The sequence below is a fragment of the Colias croceus genome, chromosome 13 (assembly GCF_905220415.1).
Source record: "Colias croceus chromosome 13, ilColCroc2.1".
NCBI lineage: Eukaryota > Metazoa > Arthropoda > Insecta > Lepidoptera > Pieridae > Colias > Colias croceus.
The window spans coordinates 4,748,537-4,774,034 of NC_059549.1; the positions used below are offsets into that span (position 1 = coordinate 4,748,537).

The window sequence follows — 25,498 nt, forward strand, 5'->3', positions numbered from 1 at the left end:
CATTATCTATATTATAAAATACAATAATTTGGCCCTCCTGGCATGTGATTAACCTAAGTTAGCCATCATCATCAAGATCATCATTCAGTTCAAGTTCCGAGAATCGCTTGTGCATAATTAATATATACAAATTGAACAATATTATTCCAAATTTAATACAAATTTATGAGAATTATGAGCGTTTAGAGTATACAGTATCACGTTATAAAATCTATCCCATCATATAAAGTAGGCAAGTATAACATAGAAGATATTTACCCATAGCATCACGAACAGAAAGGAAAGTGGGTACTTTCGTCGTAAAAAACTAACCCCCGCTTTTCATCCCTTGCCGTATATAATATAGGCCCTTCCGTTAAAGCTTATCTATAGGTATGATGCGAATACTTGCTAGTGTTAAGTCCCTTGACTCTCTTATAATTTTGTACCTTTATTTGTACCTACATATATATTGTTAAAGTCGGTTAAGTAAAATTAGTGAAACTCTTTATATGTTATAACAATGAATTGTTATTAATTCTTAGAACGTAACTTCTTGCTTGAAAGCCGTGTCTATAATTTTAACGTAGGTACTTTCTCATGTACATTTGATATAACATTTCTACTGATACTATAAACTGTAGAGTTCGTACATATTTAGTACTGAAAGTGGAATGCAGGTTAAGTATTGAATATAGAATCATATAGTACGTACCTAAGTTATGTTTCCTTTCGGGGTGAGTAAATATTGACTTAGAAAACCGGCTGACCCAATTTTGTGCTATACTACTTCAAAAATGGTCAACAAATAGTTATGAAATGATTTTTATGAATATCATTATCATTATCACTATTTTATGTTTGTCTTCATGATAAGTTTCTTTAGTAGTAGTAGTATTATCTACCACTAAATACTTGAAGTGAAAATATCATTTTTACTTAGGTATATAAATAATAGTTTTTTCCACTTGATTTCTTGAACTGCGCTGGGAAAAAATCTACTACGGCATTAAGTCGCGGTGAGGAGGCGCGGGGCTCACTTGAGCGCCTCCCACCCCACGGCCCTCCCGAGATACTTTGTTTATTTGCATAAGATGTTCTCTTTAAAAATAACTATGAGTTACTTATACAAGTGGAACTATCTGCACATAATTTATACGTATTTTATGAAGATGTACCTACTTACCTATTTGAATGTTTGAGTACAATTCTGTTATGTATATTTAATATTAAACTTGCTTATTGTAGTACGGGGAATTCTAATTGAATATAGCTAGGTAAAAAAAATATTTGAATTGGTTTACGCTCATACTTGTGTTCATAAAACAAATAAATGAACCGCATTAGAACCATGTTATTTATATCTTTTATAAATTCGGTTCTATAGTTTTATGTATGTTCTACTTAGTTCTTAAAAGAGAAACTGCCTTTTTAAAAGTAATAGGTATATCTAGGGCGTTTAAAATGAGTAGGTATAGAGGTAATAGGTGTAATTAGTAAATAAAAAAGTTATTTCTTATAGAAATCGTCTTAGAAAGAAAATGTAGAGTCATTCTTAGAATTTTACAAATTATAAGAATCCTATACAATTAAGTGTTTAGTACACTTAATTCTATAAAAATAGGCCAGTACATATTATAAAATTAAAAACTCCGTCACATAGTGTTTGCTATCACTTGCAGAGCACAGTCGCCGATATAAAATCGCGAACCGCATTTCCAACAATCGAACGTTCAGGAAGATCGCGCTCTGACAACAAGCGGTCGCTACCAACTTTTCCCTTTTAACCTTTCGTCCCCCTCCGAACTCCCTCGGGAGGCGGTCCCCTGGGCAGGAATCGACTCCCTACGCCCCTGCCACCTCTCAATGCCGACACGCCATGCGGACGCCAAAGATTAAGTACGCGGAAGATTGCACTAGTAGGCTCTAAACTCACTAGTAGGTACCTAATATTCACTATTAGGAAAAGCTGTCCTATATTATGATAAGATTGTTAAAAAAGCAGTTAAGATTGTGTGAATAATATTGCTGTATATTATTTATGAATGAAAGCAGCAGTTGTTTTAAATATTTTATTTAATCTTCAATTAAAGCAGACAATTCATAATAGTAATTATACTCTTTTTTATATTTAGGACAAGAAAAAGCCTGAACAGAAATATAGGTAAAAAAATATAAGTATATCTTTAAGTTGATTATTCCAATTACCTACGTTATCTCCATAGCTATCGTTAATGAATATAAAAATGAAGTTTAATGCGAAATTGAAAGACGAGTATCTATAGACTTAAATAATCTGTGGTAACATGCGACAGGCCCATAACGGGCCCAGTTTTTGACTTTGTTTTTCCGCGTGTGCCTATAGCGCGCGTAAATATTTTAGTATGTACCAAATTCAAGGGTTAACTGGCCCCTAACGAAGTAAATAGATGTAAACAATCAACAGCGATTGCACAAATAGAATACTGTAAATATAATTTTCCATGAAAACCAATTATTTTTAACGGCCTTTCAAAAACGAAATAGAACTCTATATCTGTACAATGTTTTATTGGTATCTCATAGGAGCTACTTTGAAAGGTGACAAAATATACTAAAATGCCTTTGGAATTTTATAGAATACTAGCTTCCGCCCACGACTTTGTACGTGCATCCTCGTTTTTCCCCGTTCCCGCAAGAATTTCGGGAAATCCTTTCTTAGCGGATGCCTACGTCCTAACATCTACCTGCATGCCAAATTTCCAATCCGTCCAGTGGTTTGGGCTGTGAGTTGATAGATCACTATATCAGTCACCTTTGAGTTTTATATATATATAGATTTACAGTTTGTGTATGGATCCCTTTATTATTTAGCCACGTATAATATTATGTTGATTTTGAATTTATTATAAACTAAACACAGACCCGCTCTACCGCTAAGCTTACAGGAGTAAATTGCTAAATGAATGATTTGTTGATGAACGAATTATTTTTACAGAATATACGCTACACTTCTAACAGTGATTTTATGCTAAATATAAAAACAAACAAAAAATTCAAAGTATAATATTATTATAGGTAAAGTTATTTTCTATAAATCTCCTTTGAACGAAACTCACATTTATACGATTCTCTAACGTGAATACATAATATATTCGTATAGAGCAATGAAGTAGTTTTTCCAATGTAAAGCGGAACGAGGGTATCGTAGGCGACGCAGCATCCGTTGCCATGGCAACGTGATAAAACCTCTTTCGTGCCCTCTCAGCAGTAAACGCAATGCTTTCAGATATTTTTTTTTTCGTTTACAATGAAATATTATATACAAGTTTGATTTGGGAATTTCAGAGAATGAAGAACTAGAAGATTTTATTTTATCTTATGAATACTTAATTTCGTTTGATATTAAATCTACAAACTACATACTGGGATCAAATACAATAATTGATACAACGCCTTAAAATTATTCGCGTCTCAATGTTAAAAAAACAAAAACATATCTTAAATTTCTTCATGGCGAAGCTCTCATTCATAAATAAATTCTGTCTATAGAGACGAAAATTGCCAGTTAGAAGCCATAGAATTGCTGCAAACACGTAACGATTGAAAATTCAAATCCCACACACGGAAAACACTATCCACAAATCGAGCTCTTTCGGCTACAATCAACATATAAAGACAAGGGCAACATTACCCGTCACTTCATTGTGGGCACCGCTCTAATTGTAACTACACTCTGGGGCCCCATCACCCGCTCAGCGCTCTACTAGTAGGCGTGTGCCACTAATCTTCGACCCCTACATACCAATACGGCACCGAACACCCTCAGACTAATATCACTTTTTACCAAAAGGAATACGACTCTATTTCGTCTGCACGAACCGCGGTATTTGCAAACGTAGCGAGGGTTAACGCACACTATCAACTCATTAAATTGCATCGCCTTTTTAATGAGTCTGAAAGTGAACAAAGGATATCGAGCGCGATTACATTAAGTACGTAGTAGCAATGTAAGATAGTTTGTTTTTGTCGACAATGAGATAAGCGTTTAAGTATTAACGGTTTTAGGTCCGCGTATTAATTTTCGCGTTGAGATAACGTTTTGCTGTGTTGTGTTTGTATTTCGTTTCGACGCTATAAAAGAAAGTGTAATAAAAGTAATTTTTTAAACTGTTTGATATATTTTTAAAGCAAATTTTAGCTAATTCCGATTTAATTGCTAAGTTTATCTACAAAGTTGAAGCAAGTTAATCATAATAATGATATAATTAATGTGAAAGCTTACCATAAGGCTATAACCTACTACGTCGGTCACAAACTTTACATTGACCAGGAAGTTTTCTGATCTATCTGGATCAATAGCAATTAGAATTTTCATATATTATCATATTTCTTCTTTCTAATCAATTGTACATTTTCTAAAGTAGTTAAGAATGTCTGCAAAATAGCTTTATACAATTGTATTATCAGACATTATCCATTTCTTTAAGCTTTAATTTTAATTCTAAATTCTAAATAATCGCGTGCACAGCTAACGCCATCACAAACTAAGTCTAACACTATCGATTAAACACATCCATATATTGTATTTGCATAAAACTACATAAAACTTTGTGCATCATATTTCAGACATTTTATATAACTGTACATCAGCATAAGCACGCCACCCTCTCATATTTACTCGTTGAATATGCTATAAAGTAATATCACTTGATCGTTTTCCGGGTAATAGTTATAAATTACCCGGGTAGTTTATAAAAGCCGGTTAACCCGAGGTAAGCGGACAAGGTCCATAATTTATTATTGGGAAATTCGCGTATATGTTTTCATATTATGCTCTATGGATCATGTCTGTGTACTAAAGGTTATAATAAATCTGCTTTGTGATATCGAATTAAGTGCATTGTTCTAGAGTTGAGTGTCATGAAACATTGTTGATATAGTTGAAAATGATACAGCGAAAATCGGCTTTTTATTACAAGAGAGCAATATACATGTTATTAATAACAAAATTATTCATGAAGTCTACTAAGAGCACAACTACGGTATTTATTATTTGTAGTATTTACCATTATAGTAAGTATCTGTATGTAATTTATCTATAGTAAATGTGACTTCGTTAAGGTAAAGATAAATAAGACGTAGGTAAGGTATTCAAAGAACTTGATTTAAATTATGATTTTTTTTTAATAATTATACAATTTGAATAAAATTAATACTCTACTAGTATCTATGTAATAGTAACTACTAGTCTAGTCTTTTGTATTATTTTTTGTATTTTACTAGTACTAGAATATTCTGTAATATAATTATCTGCAACAGAACAATTTGTATTATTTTTATTAGAACATTGAAACTAGGTACTCTACATACATACGCACACCATACGCATCAAAGTTTTTAAGAAGTAAAATGTAAAATAAACAAACAAGGGCTCAATATCTGCTAAACCCTCTAAAGGTACAAGCTAAACCAAAAGATAAACGTTATATCGGCGATCCTACAAAACTGCTCTATCAAAATATAACGACCGCGATAAAAACGCTGCAAAGAAAGCAAATGTTACATCGAAAAAGGTATTACAATATCAATATCGTTGTCCTTTACACACATTTGGCTTCTGTATTATACTATCTCGTTTTGACTAAACTGTATCATGTCAAATGTGTAATTCTTATTTTCATACAGTGTTTTTGAGCATTTAATAAATTGTTAATAAGTAACATATCACTAATTCTAATGACTATCGCCTTAAACAATAGTAAACAATTATTCCATCAATTTTATTTACTGGTTTCATTTAATTTTTACGCTTTTTGTCACGTCTGTCTCTACAAAGTGTCTTTGAGCAACATCATTAATCTTAGAAGGCTGGCAGCACAGCAAACGACCTCCCGTTAAGACCCTCCATGGGCACCCGTATATAATATTCTCGCATACTTTGAAAAACATACAACAAAACGATACCAATGTGTAAGCCAAACACGACCTTCCCCTAATTGAAATTAGCGTCATTAACGCCTGTTTCCCATCACGTATCTTACAACCTTTGATTTCCCAAGGAGTGGAAATAAGAAATCGTGGCGCGGGAAAAAAGTAAGTTCACGGAATGTATTTTTTCGCAGAGCGTGACTGTAGCATTGTTAAATATATCGTCCAATCAGTATCTCGGAGCGAGGAATTAGCGTTTGGAAATGAACGACGGGACGGGATGGAACCTGGTCTACCCTTTTATGTGGCGCGGCGAAATAAAAAAAAGAGTCTTATTTGAAGTTGGAAGACGAATTAAAAAAGACAATGAATTCTGCACTAATTTAAACGGAGCGAGATTCTAGACGATTTTCGGGGATCAGTCAGGAGGGCTTAATTAATGCATTAAAATTGGAAGTCGGCGGCTTCCCCTTGCGTGCTAACGTTAATATACTTCTACATGTAGGTATATTATATTTGGAATAAAGACATGTGTTAGTATAAACATTTAGATTTAGATACGCTTCGCCTCGCTTCGCATGATCAAAATGACTGCCGAAAAGCTTTCTATATTATATTGATGTAATACAAAGTTTCCATTTCAGACTAGAAAGTAGACTTACAACCAACACCAGACAATAAACTAAAGGAATTTTATGTACGTATAAAAAACTAATCACAGATAATCGCCTTATCTCACGTCCCGCCTTGTAAAGGTCACGAAGATCGTGGATCCATTCGAGAATCCCTTTAACGAATCGTATCAGATGTAATGAAAGCTAATTCTTTCATTAACTTTCCGTGACAACAGGAAAAATAGTAGGGAGCTGAGAACAAATGGCCCTTTATAAAAACTAGAGCGCTTGTATTTTACTATTGGGTTTTTTACTTTGATTTTTTTCGTAAATAATTGTGCTTAAAGATTTTAAATACATTGTGAATTTCAAAATATCAATTTATTTTCCTTAAAAATGTAGGTATATAATTATAGATAAGCAAATATATTGTGAGGTTTGAGATCATAATAGTGTAACATAATATGTAAAATATATTAATGTGTTAACATAGTATTAAATAACAATGTATTAAATAATTGATTATAATCCTGAATCATTTAGCATAAAATACCAAATAAAACAGAAACCAAAGAGTATTTTAAAGGATAAGTATTATAAGTGTATTTTCACAGTAAATTCTCGCCTTTAGAGTTTCCCTGCAAATGTATCGAGATAACAACACATGATCTTGTTTCGTTATCGACACAAATGCATTATATCTCATTTATCAAACGCATAAATCGAAATCCAATCTGACAAGGCGTTAATGGGTAGCTCAATGCAATTTAACCGACCCCTAGTAAAAGTATAAGTGAATTTTTTTTGGGGATTTTAAATTCACTTTCTTTTCACTGATACTGTATATCTGAATTACATATTATAAGTAAACAAGATTATATGAAGGAAAAACAGGCTAAAAATTAAAGGAAGTGAAGTAACTACTGTAAAAGATACTGTACATACTTTTGAAAATGAATTTAATTTTGATCATTAAAATTTCCTTATCAATAAAAATTTTATGGATTAACACAACTAAGTTAATTCTTATCACATGTAATTATAGACACAATTTTAATAGACATTACACATATAAAGTGATAAATATTCGTTCCAGGAACATGTCTATTATTATTTTCTCCCTACCGATAGTGATATATGGCGAAAATTGGATTTACAAGTGACAATTGAAAAAGGCGCCTCTATCAAAGGCGACCCCTGCGATATGTTTGCCGAAATACAGTTTAAAAGCACTTTCCATTCTTGGAGACGCACAATATACTGCTACCTTTCAAAAGGCCAATCTATTCAATACAACAAACTCAGCTAGCATTTGTTTTTCGTTGGATTTTGTGGATTTTGAAATGTACTTTTAAATTTTTACATTTGTCTTACTATTATGAAACAAAATTTTAATAAAAAAATACAATTTATTAATCGATAAATGCACAAAATTATTTTACATTTTAAATAGCTTAATCATTATACCAGTAAACATAAAAGTATACTTTTTATATCGACCTACAGCGGCGGTGGAGTAAGATAGTTTTTATTTAGTGGTAATAGCATTAGCAGAAATAGAAAATCATGAATTTTACAATTTGTAACAAGGTGAGTCTTCATTCATATAGTATCATGTGACAAAGGAATATCCTACAGTACGCATACATATCGATCAACATATCAACGTAATACTATCACTTGAAGTAAACAAAACACGAGCAAACCATGATAATGCAATTTACAAAGCAGGCAATCAAGGGAGCTACCCACATTGTTGTGCAGTCCCCGTCAAAGAGCCAAAGCAAGGAGCTCAGGGTTCCTTAATAATTAATTGGCGCTTAAACGTGCTGACGTCTTGCTACTAACAGCGCTGATACACTCGCCATTAAACTTCCGATGTGTTATAACTTATAAGCTTTGTTTGTAAATTATTTAAGGCTACTTGTCTAACGTCGGATGGAATTTGATTGAAATTTTGTTAAGAAAAATTTTACGAGAATATATTATTCCCAGAAAATCACGATTTATATTACGAAGCTATAAACTATATTTATGAAAACTTTATGATAACAATTAATAAATCTACGAACACAAATCAAATCTACAAATGACATTTTGTTAATGGATATTAAAAACAGATACATTCCATTAACAATAATCTGCAATTATATCACAAAATTGAAGATTGAAGAGGCCATTAATCAAATGGAAGGTCACAATTACATTCAAATCATGATAACTAATTGAATAAGTCACTCGTATTTAATTAGACTTAGACGAACTTTTGATTTGCCGTTCTGAATTTCCGAAACATTAGATATAATGAAAAAATATGCTCCTATTAACTCTCAAACTTTGATAGTTATTGTATAGATTTGTTATTAATATTTATCGATTATTTATTGCTTTTGGTGTGAATGTTTATTATTACAAAAATAACTGTGAGAAAAAATAAATAGACCATGTTCGATATTCGTACAACCTTCTTTGCAAATTTTTATTTATTTTTATTTAGGAGTAGGTACAAAAAAAGCTTTTTATATTTCATTATTTAAGTACTACCACTATAAAGACATTACACGTCTGGTATAAACTGAAAAATTTACGAAGAAGCTAATATAAATACCTTATCCAAACGGGCATTATTCCAAGACAAAGTTCACAGTAACAATTTGTTTGCTATCTGACCCTAACTCACGCAATGCCATCATAAAAGCAACAATTAACGTTACTTAATTTCACTACTTTGAAATGGGTGTGCTTTGTCTTTATAAATACTTACATTTATTTTTAATTTTTATTGTTGTAATATTAACTCCGCTCGATAATAACGTCTCATATTTTTAAGCTCTGGCAATATTCGAATGGAGACAAAGCGAAGGACCGATAAAACCTTACCACTAATTAAATGGAAACCGAGACGTCCTTTTCCTAATAGATTTATCATTAATTTGAAGCAATATCAAAATTGGAACTTAATAACATTGATTACATCCGTAAAGCTTTTATTTTATCGGAATAAGGCTTTCGATTAATAGGTAGACTTAATTTATTGAGCTAGTTTTAGATTTAACAATATCTAGTAACTTAAACATAGAAGGTTTAATTGAAGCATGTTTTTTGTAGAATTTTTAAAAAAGAATGTTCGCAGTAAAACCGCTCATAGATTAGAACTAACATCAGGATCCGACTAGTTGCAATTCATCATTATTATTCCAGACAATTTATCAAGCGGTTGGCTCGCCCTGCTCGACCGGATCGCACATTCTAACGAGATGGTGAATTTTCACCGAATAATTTCCGAACCGACGAATCACGTATTGGAATCCAAAATGAGGTCGAAATTGAGATAGAAGACTTGTACATGGCTAAGGGTAAAGCTCGATTTTGCGTTCATACAAATGTATGGAAATCTGGCTCTTTTAAACGGCTTTAATTAAATGTATTCCGAGCAGGAAGAAGGGAAAAATAAAGCTAAATTAATATGACATTCTGCAATGTCACGCGAGCGTCTGGTAAAGTTGAAGGGTCGATGCGATTACTCGAGCTTATTACTGCGACTCTATCATATTTCAATTTACGATCGTCACCCGGACTTATCGAGTAGAAAAATCAGAGGGCACTAGTGACTGTCGGTATAAATCACAAATGCGACATCTCATTACTTTGCTTCCTTGATTTATTTTTCGATAATAACGAACCTAATGAGTCGTGCTACATAAACGGTTAATATAAAAATAATTTGGACCCTAGTGTTGTGGTTATTTTATTGGTGGTTAGATAGAATCAGTGATAATTTATAACAATCAGAATTAATAATAATAATTAGTCTTTCAAAAATATTCGGCACTAGAAAATAATAAAATCTGTAAGTTACAAAAGGCCAACATTACATAGAGAATTTAAGCTGAGTAAGGGCATTAGATAAGTCGACGGTAAGAAAATGCTTGGTTAGAAGGAATAAGAAAATGCTCCTAGTTGTTAAGTCTTGCACAGTTTTGTCGCTATCTTTGTGGATAAGAAGCCTAATCACCGGTCGTCGTGCTTGTATCGGGCCGAAGCGAAGCGCGGCCTCCCCCAGGGTACACTTTTGGGACCAGTTTCCTTTTTTGTATGTATAAGGCTGTAAGTGTGACGATTTCTTTTGTTAAATCGCAGTTTTTTGTTTGACTTTTGCCCATTTATTTAAGAATTTCAAATAACCTCTTATTGAAGAAAAACCAGTATTTGGTGGTTTAAAGTTATTTATTACCTTTGATTTCAGAATTAAACATTTTATAATTAATAACTGCGCGATATATAATAATACATATCATTTATAAAACGCAATAAAGTACCTAAGTTAATTTCATATGAACTTACAAGACTTAAGTTTATTTTATAATGTACACACAGAGAGGTAAATTTTCATGCGAAGACACTGCAAGGCTATTAATAAAGACTTATGAAGTTATAGAAACTCCTACAGCGTAACTTTGTATCCGAACGTTTGGTGGTCGCGCACCAATAAACTTTTGTTTGCCAACTATTTGTAATATAAATTTATAACTCCATATTAACAAATAACTTATGAAGTGGGAATAACAGTAAAATTGTTGCTTAATAGAAGCATGAAAGATTATGGTAAAAGAAATACCCAAAGTTGTTTTACAAGTTAAAATCTCAAGTAATGTAATAGAGGAAATCGGGCGCTCAAAAACGAATTTATTTGGCGAAAAGAAAAGAGGCGCCGCGCCGCGGCGTGTCTAATGAGATAATATAATAGCCGTGATTCGCTCCTACCACTGTTCAAAAGACCGAAAATTACCGGAAAAGTGCAGTTTGTAGAAACCCGCTTTTATAGAGTAACATTTCCCAAATGTAAAATTAGAGATTTGGACCACAAATGAATTTTGCATTGTGGCTTTGTAATGCACATTTTATGTGTGCTTTGATCTTAATGATGCTAGTTGGGTTTAAACATTAAAAAATAACACATTCGTATAAAATCTGATATAAGGAAACAGTTTTTTTGGTAGATGTTGACTTTTACCTATAAATTAGACTCAAGTAAAATCGTCAGTACTCGAATAAATAGACATTTCTTATATGAAATAAAACGCTCAATACGTATACTTTAATAACTATAAAACAAAATTTTATTTCCTAATGATGCAAAATGATCGAATATAAAATATGTTTTTCGAATAGAGACGGGAGGGTCATATCAAATTGGGAATCGATTTTGTCGCACCCGAAATAGGGTGTAAAGAATCCATTGTAATGTAGACGTAAGCCATATGTGAACTTGCTTTTTCTCCTCTCACGCAAGATTTAACTCAGATACAATGTAAAATGTAATAAATGAAGAATAAAGAGTGCTCTTGCTATTATAACTTGCTCATTATTTTAAGTGAATGAGGACAGATTCCGACTTCATCGATTTAGATTAATACCTATTATGATATTTTTTTATGGTTTATATATTTAGTATTTATTGACAACAAGATACGTGTCTTAACATACTTAAAATGTATTAAGTATTTATTTTTTTATTAATCAGAAGTCCAATGTATTCCTGTTTTAGTTACATAGGATCCATTTCAGATGTTTTATCGTCTCTTGTTCAAAAACAATTAATTATTTCGTAACGTATGTTTCCGTGTAATCAATTACCAATTACCATACCCTTAAACTATCAAAGGCAACATTAATCCGTTAATAGCTATTCCAGTCACAATATGTTCATCGAATAGTTTTATAGACAAGTTACCCTCGGCCAACGTTTTAAATTCAAGCACGACAAAACATCTTAATCATTTCGGTTCATAAAATTCTTAAGTGATTGCGTGGGGTTGTTTTGTTCCAAATTGATTTCGAGTGTATCATTTATATTGGCTTGGTTAGATTGAATTGATTTAACGTCATTAGTGTATTAATAAAATATGATTCATACAGCTAGAATTTTTAATTGTATTATGGTTTAAAATTTTATTATTCTACAATATCATGTATCATTGTATTATCTACAAAATGTTTATCTAACAATAAAGATTTTTGTATTTTTTGTATCTGGTAATGGTATGTAACACTTTATGAAGAAAAAAATTTACAGTATCTAATGTCGATAATTACATCAACATTTACAATACATTATAGGTAGGTAATACAAACGTAATGTTGGCCAATTTTTATCACCAATCTCAAAAACTATTTCAAATAGGCTCAATACAGTATGATTTGGGCAGATCATTAAAAGATATTAAAAAAATAAAAACTATAGCTATACGTAAGTTAATAGTACAGGCAGCGGGTAGGCGAGATAATGAAATTGTGTACAGAAGCGCGACGAGGCGCGATCGTGTCTCGGGCAAAAATCCACTTAACAAATTGCTGCTGATTCCAAGGGTTCTGGATTGTTGCCTGCTTTCACTGTTGCCTCGGTTATTCGTTATCGATACGATGTTACGTGCAACGATGCAATTTGCTGTATTATAAATGATTTAAGCGTCTTCCCCGTACGTCTTAGTTAATAAGATTATTGAGGGTAGTAACAGGATACTTTCTATACGTAGATATTAAAAAAAATCTATGTAATTAAGTTTAACGCGTGATGAAATTTACAGATCTCAAAATTAGTATTAACGGATTAAGGAAAAATGAAAGTTTTCCTAAATTTGACAAATTAGGTACCTACTTAATTAATGGATATTTATATGTACATATATGTATTAGTAGGGACAAAAATGAATGAAAATTTAATTATAACATAAACTATAAATATAATGGTCAAAATATAACACTATAATAACGTAACAATTAGGCAAAAGAAGTAATTAAGAACATCAAAACGAATGTAACCTACATCTATAAATCATCAGGGACGTTTCCATTTGCTAAATAAACCATTATGGCTCACATAAAATAATTAAACCGTCAACGTTAGCTATCATTTCGGGCGACAATGGATGAAAACGGACAAAATAAAAGTGCAAAAGGAGTTTAATGAATTTGGCGCTGTTTTGCACGCACTTGCACAATTTCAATTATCGAATTACTAAGCGAATATTGGGCGGGGTGACTTGATGAATTACTGTATCATGTTCGGTGGCTTTTATAAGTGCTGTGTTTTTACTTTTTGGTACTATGTTGTACGATTATATTGTATCTTTAGATAATGTCTTTGCAAAAAGTATTTTATAAGCTTTGCATGGTTGTTTTAACACATAAAAAAATAAGTTTTATAGCATGTTCATCTTCCCATAGTGTACGATTTACGTAGAGCACATTTTGTAAAACATTTTCACCTTGGTGGCTTTTTTATGTAAACAAACTTTCACATTCCTATAAATTCATGGAGATTTTAGGAATATGCAATCAATATAACCTAATAATTAACAATCGAAACTCATTCGCAGTTACCAAATACGACGAATTCCATGCTTCGATGGAAAAGTCAAGGAGAATTTTCGAACAAAGGCCATCATTGAAATTTGCTTTCACACAATGTTCGGGAATGCCATGGGCAGATAGATTTGAATTAAAAACCGATAAATAGAAACTAATCTATACTGATACAAATCATTATTCTGTTAGAAGATGTTCACCTGTCTAAGTATGTAGGTATATGAGCTTACTGTATGTAACAGTTGATGATTTTCAATGAACTAGCTTTAACTAACCGAACAGTGAATTACGTCACCTTTTTAATTAGTCATTTATAAAGGGTTAGTGGTTTATAAAATCACATTTTAATATTACTAAGCCACTTCAAACGCTCAATTACATCAACCCTAAAACACGCGGAACGGGAGACGCCTGTTTTCAATGAATTGCCGAAAAAAATATTCCAAATAAAAGCACCGTTAGATATTACCCCTCACCTTTTGATGGTTTTCTATTTCTATTGATATATGCTATTTGACAGCCTGATTAGCCTGCGTTCTAAATTAACATCAATGAATGACGCAGCGTGAGACGAGCTTAGGCAATTTTGTGCTACCCACTTTTGTTCCCATTTTGTGGGTAGCAGATGATTTGAAATAACAATCAAGGAATGGATTCTATTTCTCTATAATAAGTTCATACTCCGTAGTAATTTACGTACGTATATACTGAATTCTTTTATCCTAGGTACTTATAGAGTAGTAGTAGGTAATGAAAGTAAAATAAAAAATTATTTATTTAAAAATAACAGCGTAAATGGAAGATAAAATTAGTACTACGTCTCAATTGAATAACAATGAGACGGGCAGAATGAAAAATGTCTGACGAAACATTCGAAACTTTTAACAGAAAGCCACGGCGAAAGTTTGAAATCGTGAAAATGCATTTGCTGTACGAAGTTTTGGATCGCTGTCATACGAGCTGATGAATCATCGTAAATAGAGGATCAGAATAATTAAAAGTAACTAAAAGGTGAAGTCAATTTATATCGAGCGAAATATATGGATATATCCCCATATAATATTCATCATAATATTCACGTAAACACTATACGGGCGTTATTTCCTAGACATTATACAATAAGGATTTCTGACAGAATTAAGTGAATTTTAACAAGTTATCAGGATTATCCTTCTCATTCACAGACACAAAGTAATGTGTGATAATATTTTTTGCATTAATACTGCAAAAACTTTTTTGTTTTAAATTTTGATGTGAAATATTATGGATAAACACATTTTAAATTGTGTTGACACTTACCGATCTATGATGACAGGATCTGATGGAGTTTCATTCCTATTGCCGCAGCTTTTCTTGTCACAACATCGACTGCAAGAGAATAGAACAATTAATAAGGTGATTTTTATAATAGGTAGGTACTATAATTTCAGCTTTCACAATAAAGAAATAAGAGAGACTTCAATCAATCAATTTTTTACCTAAAACACAATATGAAATATTCGTGTCAAAACACAATTAGTAGGTATTTACTCCCAATTTCCGAGAAACTAAAAAAATAATAATAAACGAAACAGGAAGCCTTATCCACACAAAGCGAACGTGTTCAGCGCCCTACCGTAGCTCCTTGACGCAAAGGGCAAAGACATTGAAAGGACAGACTCCCCAGAGACTCCTCCCCTGAAGACGTGCGACAGAGACGCACATATCGCGCCACACGAGACGACACTATTGCGTCTAAGGTGGAATAAAATTTTAATTGCTCACACATAGACGCTCAGTATCTTCACGCAATACATGGATATACCGGCGAGACGCGTTACTGTTACGAGCGGAAAAACCACCCCAAACAAGCTGTTAAATTAATAAGGATATTCGTGTTCATGTGAAATGAAATGTTTAGTTGTAGTTTACGATAACTTAACTATTGGATTGGTGTTTGCAATTGTGCCGGAATGTTTATAACAGAATAGTACCTGACCTATAATTGGAGGAAAATTCATACAACAATTGCATACCTACTTGAAAAGGTAACATATTACTATCAGAATAATAATACAAGAACATGTACCAGAGTTCCAAGAAACTTCGCATTTAGATTTTAGAATAATTTTCTGAAATGACAAGCATAACTATTCACAAGCACATGAGAAATAAAAATACACATACCTGCACATAACTTCGTGTGTTAACAAAACCCTGCACATTTCTGGATTCTTGTCCTGACCTTCGTACACAATGGGCTAAAAAAAAAATACTATTTTATCAAACTATAAAAACTAGACAGTTAAAGTTATGACGCATCATAATTTAGACAGCGAGACAAGATTACGCATATTAAATTAATTAAAAATCGGCTCGTAGATAAGATAATTTTTCGTCTTCATCAAGTTATTACTTTTTGCTAATTTATGCACCCTTTAATACATAATCACATTTCATTATCTAAGTCAAAGGTAATTTGCATATCGTGAACCGAATTGATAGAACGTTTTGTTACAAATTTTCAAAATAATTTTAAGTTTAAAATGTATGATATAAATAATTCAAATAAATTGAATCGTAGAACAAATAATTGTAGAGTTATCTCTACATCTGTAAATGGTTCGATAAAGACATTACCTACTTTCGTCTAATTTTTAGTTTTTAATAGAAATAATGTCTACATTTTACAAGTAGATTTGACACAGGAACTATAATTAAAACAAATTTAAATTCAGAGCAAGATAAACTTATAAGCCACAGATTCGATCACAGAACACATTAAAATAATTTCTTTACACTGTTTAAAACTCCCTTCCGCAATAACTGGTCGCCCTAACACGTGCCTGTACGTTTATCTATTAATATCTAATTATGGTGGCCCTTAGGCTGAGGGAGCTAATCCTGATCATACATTGGAAGCTTTGCCAAATGTTCAAAGCATCGATTTTTGCCGTTCACACAATTTTCTATTTCAGCCCTAAGTGCAGTCTTCATTGAAGCAAATCAAAGCATCAGAGCTTTGAACATTTTGTCTAAGTTTGTATTGTAATTATGTTTCAAGACGATAGCTTGTTCAATTACTGTTTTTATCGTCTTAGTTCTGTTTTAATTTTTTAGTCTCACTGGTCAACATTTAATCATATCAAAATTATATCCACGAAAACTACGGACAAAGTTTTATGAAACAGTAGTTACAAAACGGAGATATGGTAGTGCCCTAGTAATGAAAGTAATATCAAATACTCGTTACACAATCAAAACATAAAATTAGCTTCCAAAATCTCTTAAGCTTGAAAGATAGATTTTCCCCAACAAAATATTTAATTGAATATGAAAGAGTGAGGCATTATCATCTTTTGTGCGTAGGATTTAGTCGGATTTGTGGAGATAGGGCGTTTTGTAAGGTATTCAAGGGTAATATGAAAGTATTTAAGGGCAGCTAAATAGCTAGAGGGTTCGGTAGTGATTGCATAAGAACTGGGCATCAGGTGTAAGCCGATACAAAACTACATTTGCTGTAAGCCGACTGCGATTCATAAATGATTTTCTTCGTATAATGATTTGGACTTGTGTGCGGGAATTACATCCATAAAAAAACATGATATTAAATTCTTGCATGTTCGATTGCTGCTAAAACCCTTTTCCTTATATAACTATTGTGTTGTACCTGCCTTTAAATAGAATAAAACCTATAAATAGACAATCATTTTCTTTATAAATACCCCAGCGACGTCCCTAAAGATACACCGCAGACCCAGGCAGACGCATCATAAGGGAGCCATTATTACCAAGTAACTAGGTACAATATAATAGTGGACATTTTTCTAGTTTGTTCCCTGAACTGGAATGTTCCCCACGGAGCCCGGGGCGGGAGCTACTGCCCATCAGCGCCGCATGGGATTCAATCTCTGGGGAATTTGTGGGGACTTAAAAAAAACATATTTTTGCTTAGTACTGGTGTAATTAGTGTTGACTTTAAATAAATTGGTTCCAGGAGATAGGTCGAAGCTATGAAAATGTATTGTGCATAGTTATTTTCCTGTTATCAATCAAGAAGGGAATAAATATTATAATTAAACGGTTTACAGATTTTCATAAGGTTTTAGAATTAAATTCTAAATTACAACGTATATATAACTAAAACAACACAAATTCAAACAATACAAAATTTTTATAATCAATAATGATGGATGCGGCTGAAAGTGAAATGTTAGACGCGACATTTTGTCATTATTTTTTATTTATTTTTATCTAACAAAAAATTGTTATCACTGAGACTGGTATAATGTATGAAGTAAACAAGAGGAAATAAAAATGGCTTCAGAAAGAAAACGACAAGACGTAGTGCGCTGCAAACAACGCTCGCTGTGATTTACATGAGCGACAACGTTGCGAGACTCGGAATTTGTTGCTGCTGGCCGACTTTTTATATTGCACATTAGTTTTTAAGATAAATTGACCGACGACCGTACTATGGCTAAAAATAGCCTGTAAAGCAAATATAGGTTATATTTTATGGGTCATAAATAAGGCACTCTACCATTTTTTTTATTTATACATAGTATAAACGTAATACTAGTAACTACAAATAGTATCTATAGTAATACTAGTAGTAACAAAATAGTATTTTTACAAGGTTGAATATTGTAATATTGAGACTAACTGACTATACTGAAACTCAAACTAATCAGCCTCTTTATCTTCATTAATCGAAATCTCTATTCACTCTACAAACTCAATTTATATTTGAACGTGTATGGGAAAAGTATTACAAGCTCTACTATGCAATAATCGACTATTATCACAATGGCTTCCGAAAGTCATTTCGCCAACAAAAAGATCCAAATTAATATGTTGTTTGAACATTGTAAAGTAAACACAATCACGCGGTCACGTGCTACGCGCGCGACCTCTATTCAGGACTTCCTAACTCTATGGGATTTGGACGAATCTCATTTCGCGTTCTTAAGACTATATTCAAACAGAGGGTTGCGTTAGATATTGATATGATAGTGATTTAGTGTGTGAATATAAATAATCCGCTGTGCCTGTATGTTCAAGCTATTAGAGAGAAAATTTATGTGAATTTTGGCGGGTGTTTTATTTTGGCTTGTACCTACAATTTCGAATTATTAGTATTTAGCGAAAGACTTTTCTAGGTACTTTTATATAGTTCATTACTTCAATGGTAAACACTAGGTACATTTCAATTTTCAACAAAGGCACAAAAGGTTTAGATAAAATATTATTTTGTAAAAACTGGAACGGCTGTTAATCATTTTAATATACGAAATATTAAATATAACTGTCGGTCAAGCCTGTAAATGATAGAGATCTACATCTATACAAGTAATTAATGCCACAGAGTACTAGCCCTTACATCTAACGTCTAGACGTCTATTTTTTTGGTACTATAGTTGCGTGCCGGGTTCGCATGCACGGTTTCCACATTAGCTGATTGCTAGTGTACCCTCAGCCTAACGTTTTAATACAATTAAATCAACCGCAATTCGCTATTATCCGGACGCCATCTTTGACGACATTTTTCGTTGAACGACTGTTTTGCGTGTCACTCTCGTGTCGTCAATTATATCACTAAAAGATTGTCTTGAAGCAATATTGTTAGATCAACAATATTTATTAGTTAAGTATTAAGAACTAGCTAATTTGACTCTCTATAAAAATAAAATTTATTACTACTAAGTATGTATTTTCTTAGTATAGACGCATTCAAACGTATTAAAATACCATACAGGACCATTTTACTAAATCTCCTTATATTAAAATTCTAACAATATTTTAGTCGATTATCACCATCACCCTATCTTTGAATGCACTCTTACATAAGAATATTCGCAGCACATACCTAGCATAATAGTTTTATTTCCCCATTTCCTTTGTTTAGCTGATATTTACTCACATATACAAAGCGATACAATCAGTGGTACAAACGCCTGAAAGGGTCTTACGGGTTTCGCAATTATCACGTTCGCGTTTATTACATAAATAACAATTTTAGCTTAGGAAGCCATCATGAAACTTCGCCGTGTACTTCACATATATAATTTCAACACGTCCCAGCCTCTTAGTGTTGTGTAACAAGAGGCCAATTACGAAAGATTTATGCCATGAACATAATTAACTTAGGCCGAACGTTGTTAACTAAGAATTACGCGAATTGTATCCCGTTTGCTGCTGTTCGCTGCAATCTTTCGCTTTGTTGTGAATAGTTTTTTACTCGCTTGTTATTGAAATTGTTTTTTCTATATGCTTATTTGATTAGACCGTCCAGCATAAATAGCGTTTTTACTTATATTGTATAGTAGAAAATAATTATTTATGATATAGTTAAGCTTGGTACCGTAAATTCTACTCCACACAATTTCTTCCTGACCTATATTTTTCATTGTTGTTCTACAGTAACAAAATACAGTTATCTTAAAATTTTCAAATATTTAAAAAACAAGGCAAAAATTTAATATTTACAAATCTTCTCTTATCATTATAAGATAACTCAAAATATTATTTTCCGATTATCATAACCTACTACGATTATTCAAGCAAAACCTTGTCAAATTGCAAATGCATAATGGTAACACAGGCAATTTAAGTTGACCAGAGGGCGGATGGGCGTGTGGATGGGCCCTAATCGGCCTGCGATGGCATCGCGCGCGTGCCATTCGCGTGAGGCGCACGTGTGTACGCACCCTTAGCTTGAGGTCACTTTGAATATTTTTTGTGTACGGTTCTTTAATTATGGTATCGCATATTTTAGTGTTTTGAACTGTATAGTTCAATAATAGAGTGAAGGATGTAAAACCTCAATTTAACCGGTTTCAAAATCGAGTTAATACAATGTAGAGACATTTTATTTTAAACTCTGAATAATTCGAGGACTATTTTCTGATCTTGCTGTATCTAGAAATAATAGGTGGACATCAATACGAGTTGTTATGTTTTGAAACATTTAATTTCCCGACAGAACAAAAAAAAAAGATTTTTAAAAATTAATCCATCATCAATCCATAAACAAACATACCAATTCATTAAACCTATCAAAAATTCCCAAATCTTGTCCAAGTAAACTAAAACAATATAAAATTAAAACAAAACTCACCTGTTTCGTAACGGAGTCTATTAGTCGAACGAATATATCCTGCTCTTGTCTGATACCTGGAACAAACGCGCCACTACAGTGCCAGTAGACATTACGTAAATCATCATTTGAGACGGAAATGTTTTCACAAGTCATTTGTACTCTGTGAACTCTTAAGCCCAGTTTACACCTGCTCTAAATTTTAAATTTTTAACTTTTTTTTATAAAGAACTAAAATATGGCCAACTGTATAGCTTCGGTTGAATGCATTTATAAATTTACACAATTTATATTCACCGCTTAATTATTATTATTCATTCAACAACTTTATTACATTTGCACTTAGCATGAACAGTAAGGCTACATTTAAGAAATAATACCTACAAACAACTCGTCTTACTTTCTGTTTCATAATGTTATTTCCTGGATATGTTTATATGTAATAATTTAACTAATATTATAAAGGTATGTCGAAACTATTTATATAAAGTACTTATATTAGATTTAACGTGACTTTTACACTTTTTTAATTTAAGAATAAATCGCATTTAAAATAAAAAAAAGTTTGAATTTTATAAATACAGCTTACAAAAATCATTACTTTAACTTTGCACAAAAACAATACAAAAACACCGATAAATATATTATATTATCATGTGTACATAGCCTATACAGTAACGTTTACACATAGTAGCAATAAAGAGCAAGCGAGCTACGGGAACACCGTAGACATTGCACAATTTGTTAACACTCGAATTACCTTTCCCTTTTTTAAGTTTTCTAATACATGTTGTCTAATTTAAATCGAATCTATATTATATATGTAAAAATTGTTTGCTCATATTCCGAGACGTAAAAGTTCAAACAACTCTACAATTGTTTAAAACATAAATTCTCTAGATATATTAAGATTACGACAAAATATTTTGTTTTCTAATATTATTAATGAAATACTTGAGTACATACTCTTTTTATATTATAATATAGAGTGGAAATGTGCTACGAAAATAAGTATCATAACTGTATGCATATATGTAATAACTAACTGTATATATCTATTAACTAAACAATAATTGTCCGTATTTAAGCAAAAAGGAACCAACCAGCAAATACGCACTTCTGAGATATCAAAGGATTTACAAAAACATTTGCAGCTCTGTTAGATGAAGTAAAATTAATATTTATTTTATTTAAATTCATTGATAAATTACTTATTTAAGTATGTGTATATACATTTGTTCTGAATACTCTTAAACTTTCTAGATAATTAAGAAAATGTGCATGTGGTTCCTTTTAACATTTATCAATTGATAGGTTTTCTCTTATACAAAAAAGAACCACAACCCAGGGATTTAATGATATAAATGAAACTATGTATTTATAATATCGTAATAAAGCTTTTATTAAAAAGATATATAAAATAATACATATAGAGGACGTTTATTCGACGTTATCATCAAATTGGATTTCGAAATCCACCTTGTCTAGTCCATCTATGTGGTCTTCTATTGCATCATCACTAATAAGATTGTTATAAAAACTCTGTGCATATTGTGGAATGAGATGTAATATGGCCTGAATATCGCTTGAAGGTGAAGAAAGCTTCTCCAGAGGCATCGACGTATAAGGTTCTTCGTTATCTTCTGTAATAAAAAAGCTTTAAATCAAAACAATAAAGCCGCGTGGCTTTTATACGTAGATATATGGCGACAGCAAAATATAATTAGTTCTTATAAAGCCGTGTCCCTACTAGACGACTAAGTATGTTGTAGGTACATGCGCTATGTACAAAAAAACTGTCTAAGTGCGAGTCGGACTCGCGCAACGAAGATTTCCGTACCATTATCTATAAAAACGGCAAAAAAATCACGGTTTATTGTATGGGAGCCTCTTAAATATTTATTTTATTCTGTTTTTTAGTATTTGTTGTTACAGCGGCATCAGAAATACATGATCTATGAAAATTTCGACTGTCTAACTATCACAGTTCATGAGACAGAGGGACAGACAGACAGACGGACAGCGGAGTCTTAGTAATAGGGTCTCGTTTTACCTTTTGGGTACGGAACCCTAAAAATCACACGCAACAGTGACCAAACCTAAAAAAAATTAAATAAACTTGTTAAAATTTTCAATTTCGCGGGCTAGGGCCTTGTTCCGGTCAAAACAGTGGCAGCGCGACTTTTAAAATCAAACAAATTATTATATGCGCTGAATGTACTGTACTGAATCTGAATCTAAACGTATTTTACCAAAATAGTAGGTAGGTACCTAGATCATCGACAGTTGATTTTAAAACAGCGTTTAGTAGTTTCGTCTCACAATGACAGATGAATCGTAACAAAATGACTCTTAATAATTCGACTCGCCTTCGTAAACAACAACAGTGTCGTTAAAATACGTAAATCCACACAGGATTCCTCTTGTAAGTACTTACTAATTAATGAACTATCTTTTTAAAATCACTCCACAATCGGGAATGAATCAAAAGTGGATAAAGCGTACATACCTGCATCTCATAGATTCAATAAGTACTTAAATGCATTAAATAAAACTACTTACCCGTTGTATCTTCATTATTATCTTCGGTGTTCGTCTCCAATGCTTTTCTTTCCAATTGCTTCCTTATTTATTTATTACTAAACATTTTCACATTTAATTTTAAAGGTAATTAACAAAAACAATAGAACTTACTTCGCGGAGAAAAAAAACGGCCGTCACGTATTCGAAATACCTACTTCGCTGAATGTCACCTATATTGACAGATGTTCGACGTTTTACTTTAAAAATTGGAGTTTTGCACTTTGAGCTATTTAAGACGTAATGAAATACGTTGTTTAAAGATGAGAAGCATTCTGCATTGTGCACAAGTCAAGGCATTTGGTTCCGTATAGCGATGATGGGTTTCTGGATGTTTTACAATATTTATTTATGCATGATAGAACCGAATGCTTGTGGTTTTATTTTGCAATAAAAAATTACAATTAAATTATGAATTTATTTTACGCATAACCATACCATAGAAACCTGGTTCCATTTTGTGTATTAAAAATAATTGTTATTAATAGAAATATGTGTAATGTATAATGGTACCAAGTATCTGCGGATCTGTTTTGTATATAATGACATGATAGTAATATCGTTTATTTGTATGAACAAAGCAGTCCCGTGGTGCTGTGGTTCGGTTTTGCTTCATATGTATTATTCGTTGTTGCTGGTGGTTCCTTTCTGCTTTTAGTATACCTTGTTTCCAAGGTAAAATTCATGTGGTTCTTGTTTGTATAAGAATTTAGACCACTTTTAAATGAGTATTCTTCAAGAAACGGAAAAAAGCAAATTTGTCGAGTGGTTCCATTTTGCATAAATACGGACAATTTCGGGTGTAGATATCTCTCATTCGTTTTTGAATAACTTGTTGGTAATTAATTTAATTTCAGAATAACCCTTCTCTTAACATCTTCAAGAAAACATTGGAAAATTAAAAGCACCCTCATATACTTAATTCGTATGTAATTGCAAGGGGCCTGTTATATTTGTGAAAATTTGGAACACGATTTTTGGTTAAGATTAGGTTCAGTTAATTGAGATTATCAAATTCGTACGAGGCAATAGGGAAATTTGAAATACAAAATATATATAGCTACGACATGTACTTAATATTCTTGCAAAAGGCTATGACAAAACTCTGTTATTAATTAAAATTTCGTGATTATGACATAATTAATTAGTCATCGAAACTTATTTAAAAATACGATCAAAATAAAATACCGAAAACGTCTTCGTTCATCCTCATCGTTTTGAAGGCCCTTTCATACTACCTCCAATAACAAATACGCAACACTGTATTATAATTCTGCACATAATATTTTGTAGTACTGTGTCTCTGCCACTTTATGCATAGATAGTGTAAGAGCCAAAACAATCATCATCCATAGTCTAAGAGCTATTCGGTGCCAATTTTCCATTATCTCGGTCTAACGGCCAAGACGACAAATATTTACAATGCGTCTGTCGTATGCATTGTCCCCGACATCTATTGAATATGGGATGATAGCGCTATGTACTGACCCTATTACAAAGCAATAAGGTTCATATTAATAGATGGAATTAAGGTATCTAGTATGCATTGTTTGAATAGCCTTCTACGTGAAAATATAAAAGGTCATGATTTTTTTTAAACATTACAGTTAAAAACTAAAGTGAGAATAGTGTAGTTATGTAGAGTTATTGATTGTACTTACCGTTTGCATAAAGTAACTGAAGTCTGTATTGGATGCCATTATTTGTTTTTTGTCCTTCTGCTTCCTGCAACAGAAATAAGTATTGACTTACCTTGTAAGGTTATCAGGTAGGTACCTAATTACAATTAAAATAAAGGCATTAACTTGTTTACTATTTAATTTTAAAGAATAATAATTAATATTTTACCATATAATATACTACTTAATATGTAACACTACAGAAGTTTTACTCCTGGACGGTAATAATTATATTTGTATTATGAAAAACCGTGGCGTGTAAGCCACATTTTTAACGTCAAATTGTACAT

The 25,498-nt window shown here is 32.2% G+C and overlaps 1 protein-coding gene and 1 long non-coding RNA gene across 5 annotated transcripts in view; both read right to left on the reverse strand.

The window, feature by feature from the left end:
- Nucleotides 1-25,498, reverse strand: part of LOC123696923 (transcription factor collier) — a 43,205-nt gene that overhangs the window by 10,757 nt on the left and 6,950 nt on the right. For all 4 annotated transcript variants that reach the window (XM_045643316.1, XM_045643315.1, XM_045643314.1 and 1 more), the window contains exons 4-7: nt 25,191-25,254; nt 20,971-21,026; nt 16,038-16,111; nt 15,171-15,239 (exon numbers count right to left, since the gene is read on the reverse strand). In XM_045643316.1, the coding sequence (XP_045499272.1) occupies nt 15,171-15,239; nt 16,038-16,111; nt 20,971-21,026; nt 25,191-25,254 (263 nt within the window). The remainder of the gene's footprint in view (nt 1-15,170; nt 15,240-16,037; nt 16,112-20,970; nt 21,027-25,190; nt 25,255-25,498) is intronic.
- On the reverse strand, nt 22,327-23,663 carry LOC123696924. The gene is made up of 2 exons (XR_006752148.1): nt 23,512-23,663; nt 22,327-22,592 (listed from the first exon to the last, which is right to left on the reverse strand). It is a non-coding gene; the product is annotated as an uncharacterized LOC123696924 (long non-coding RNA).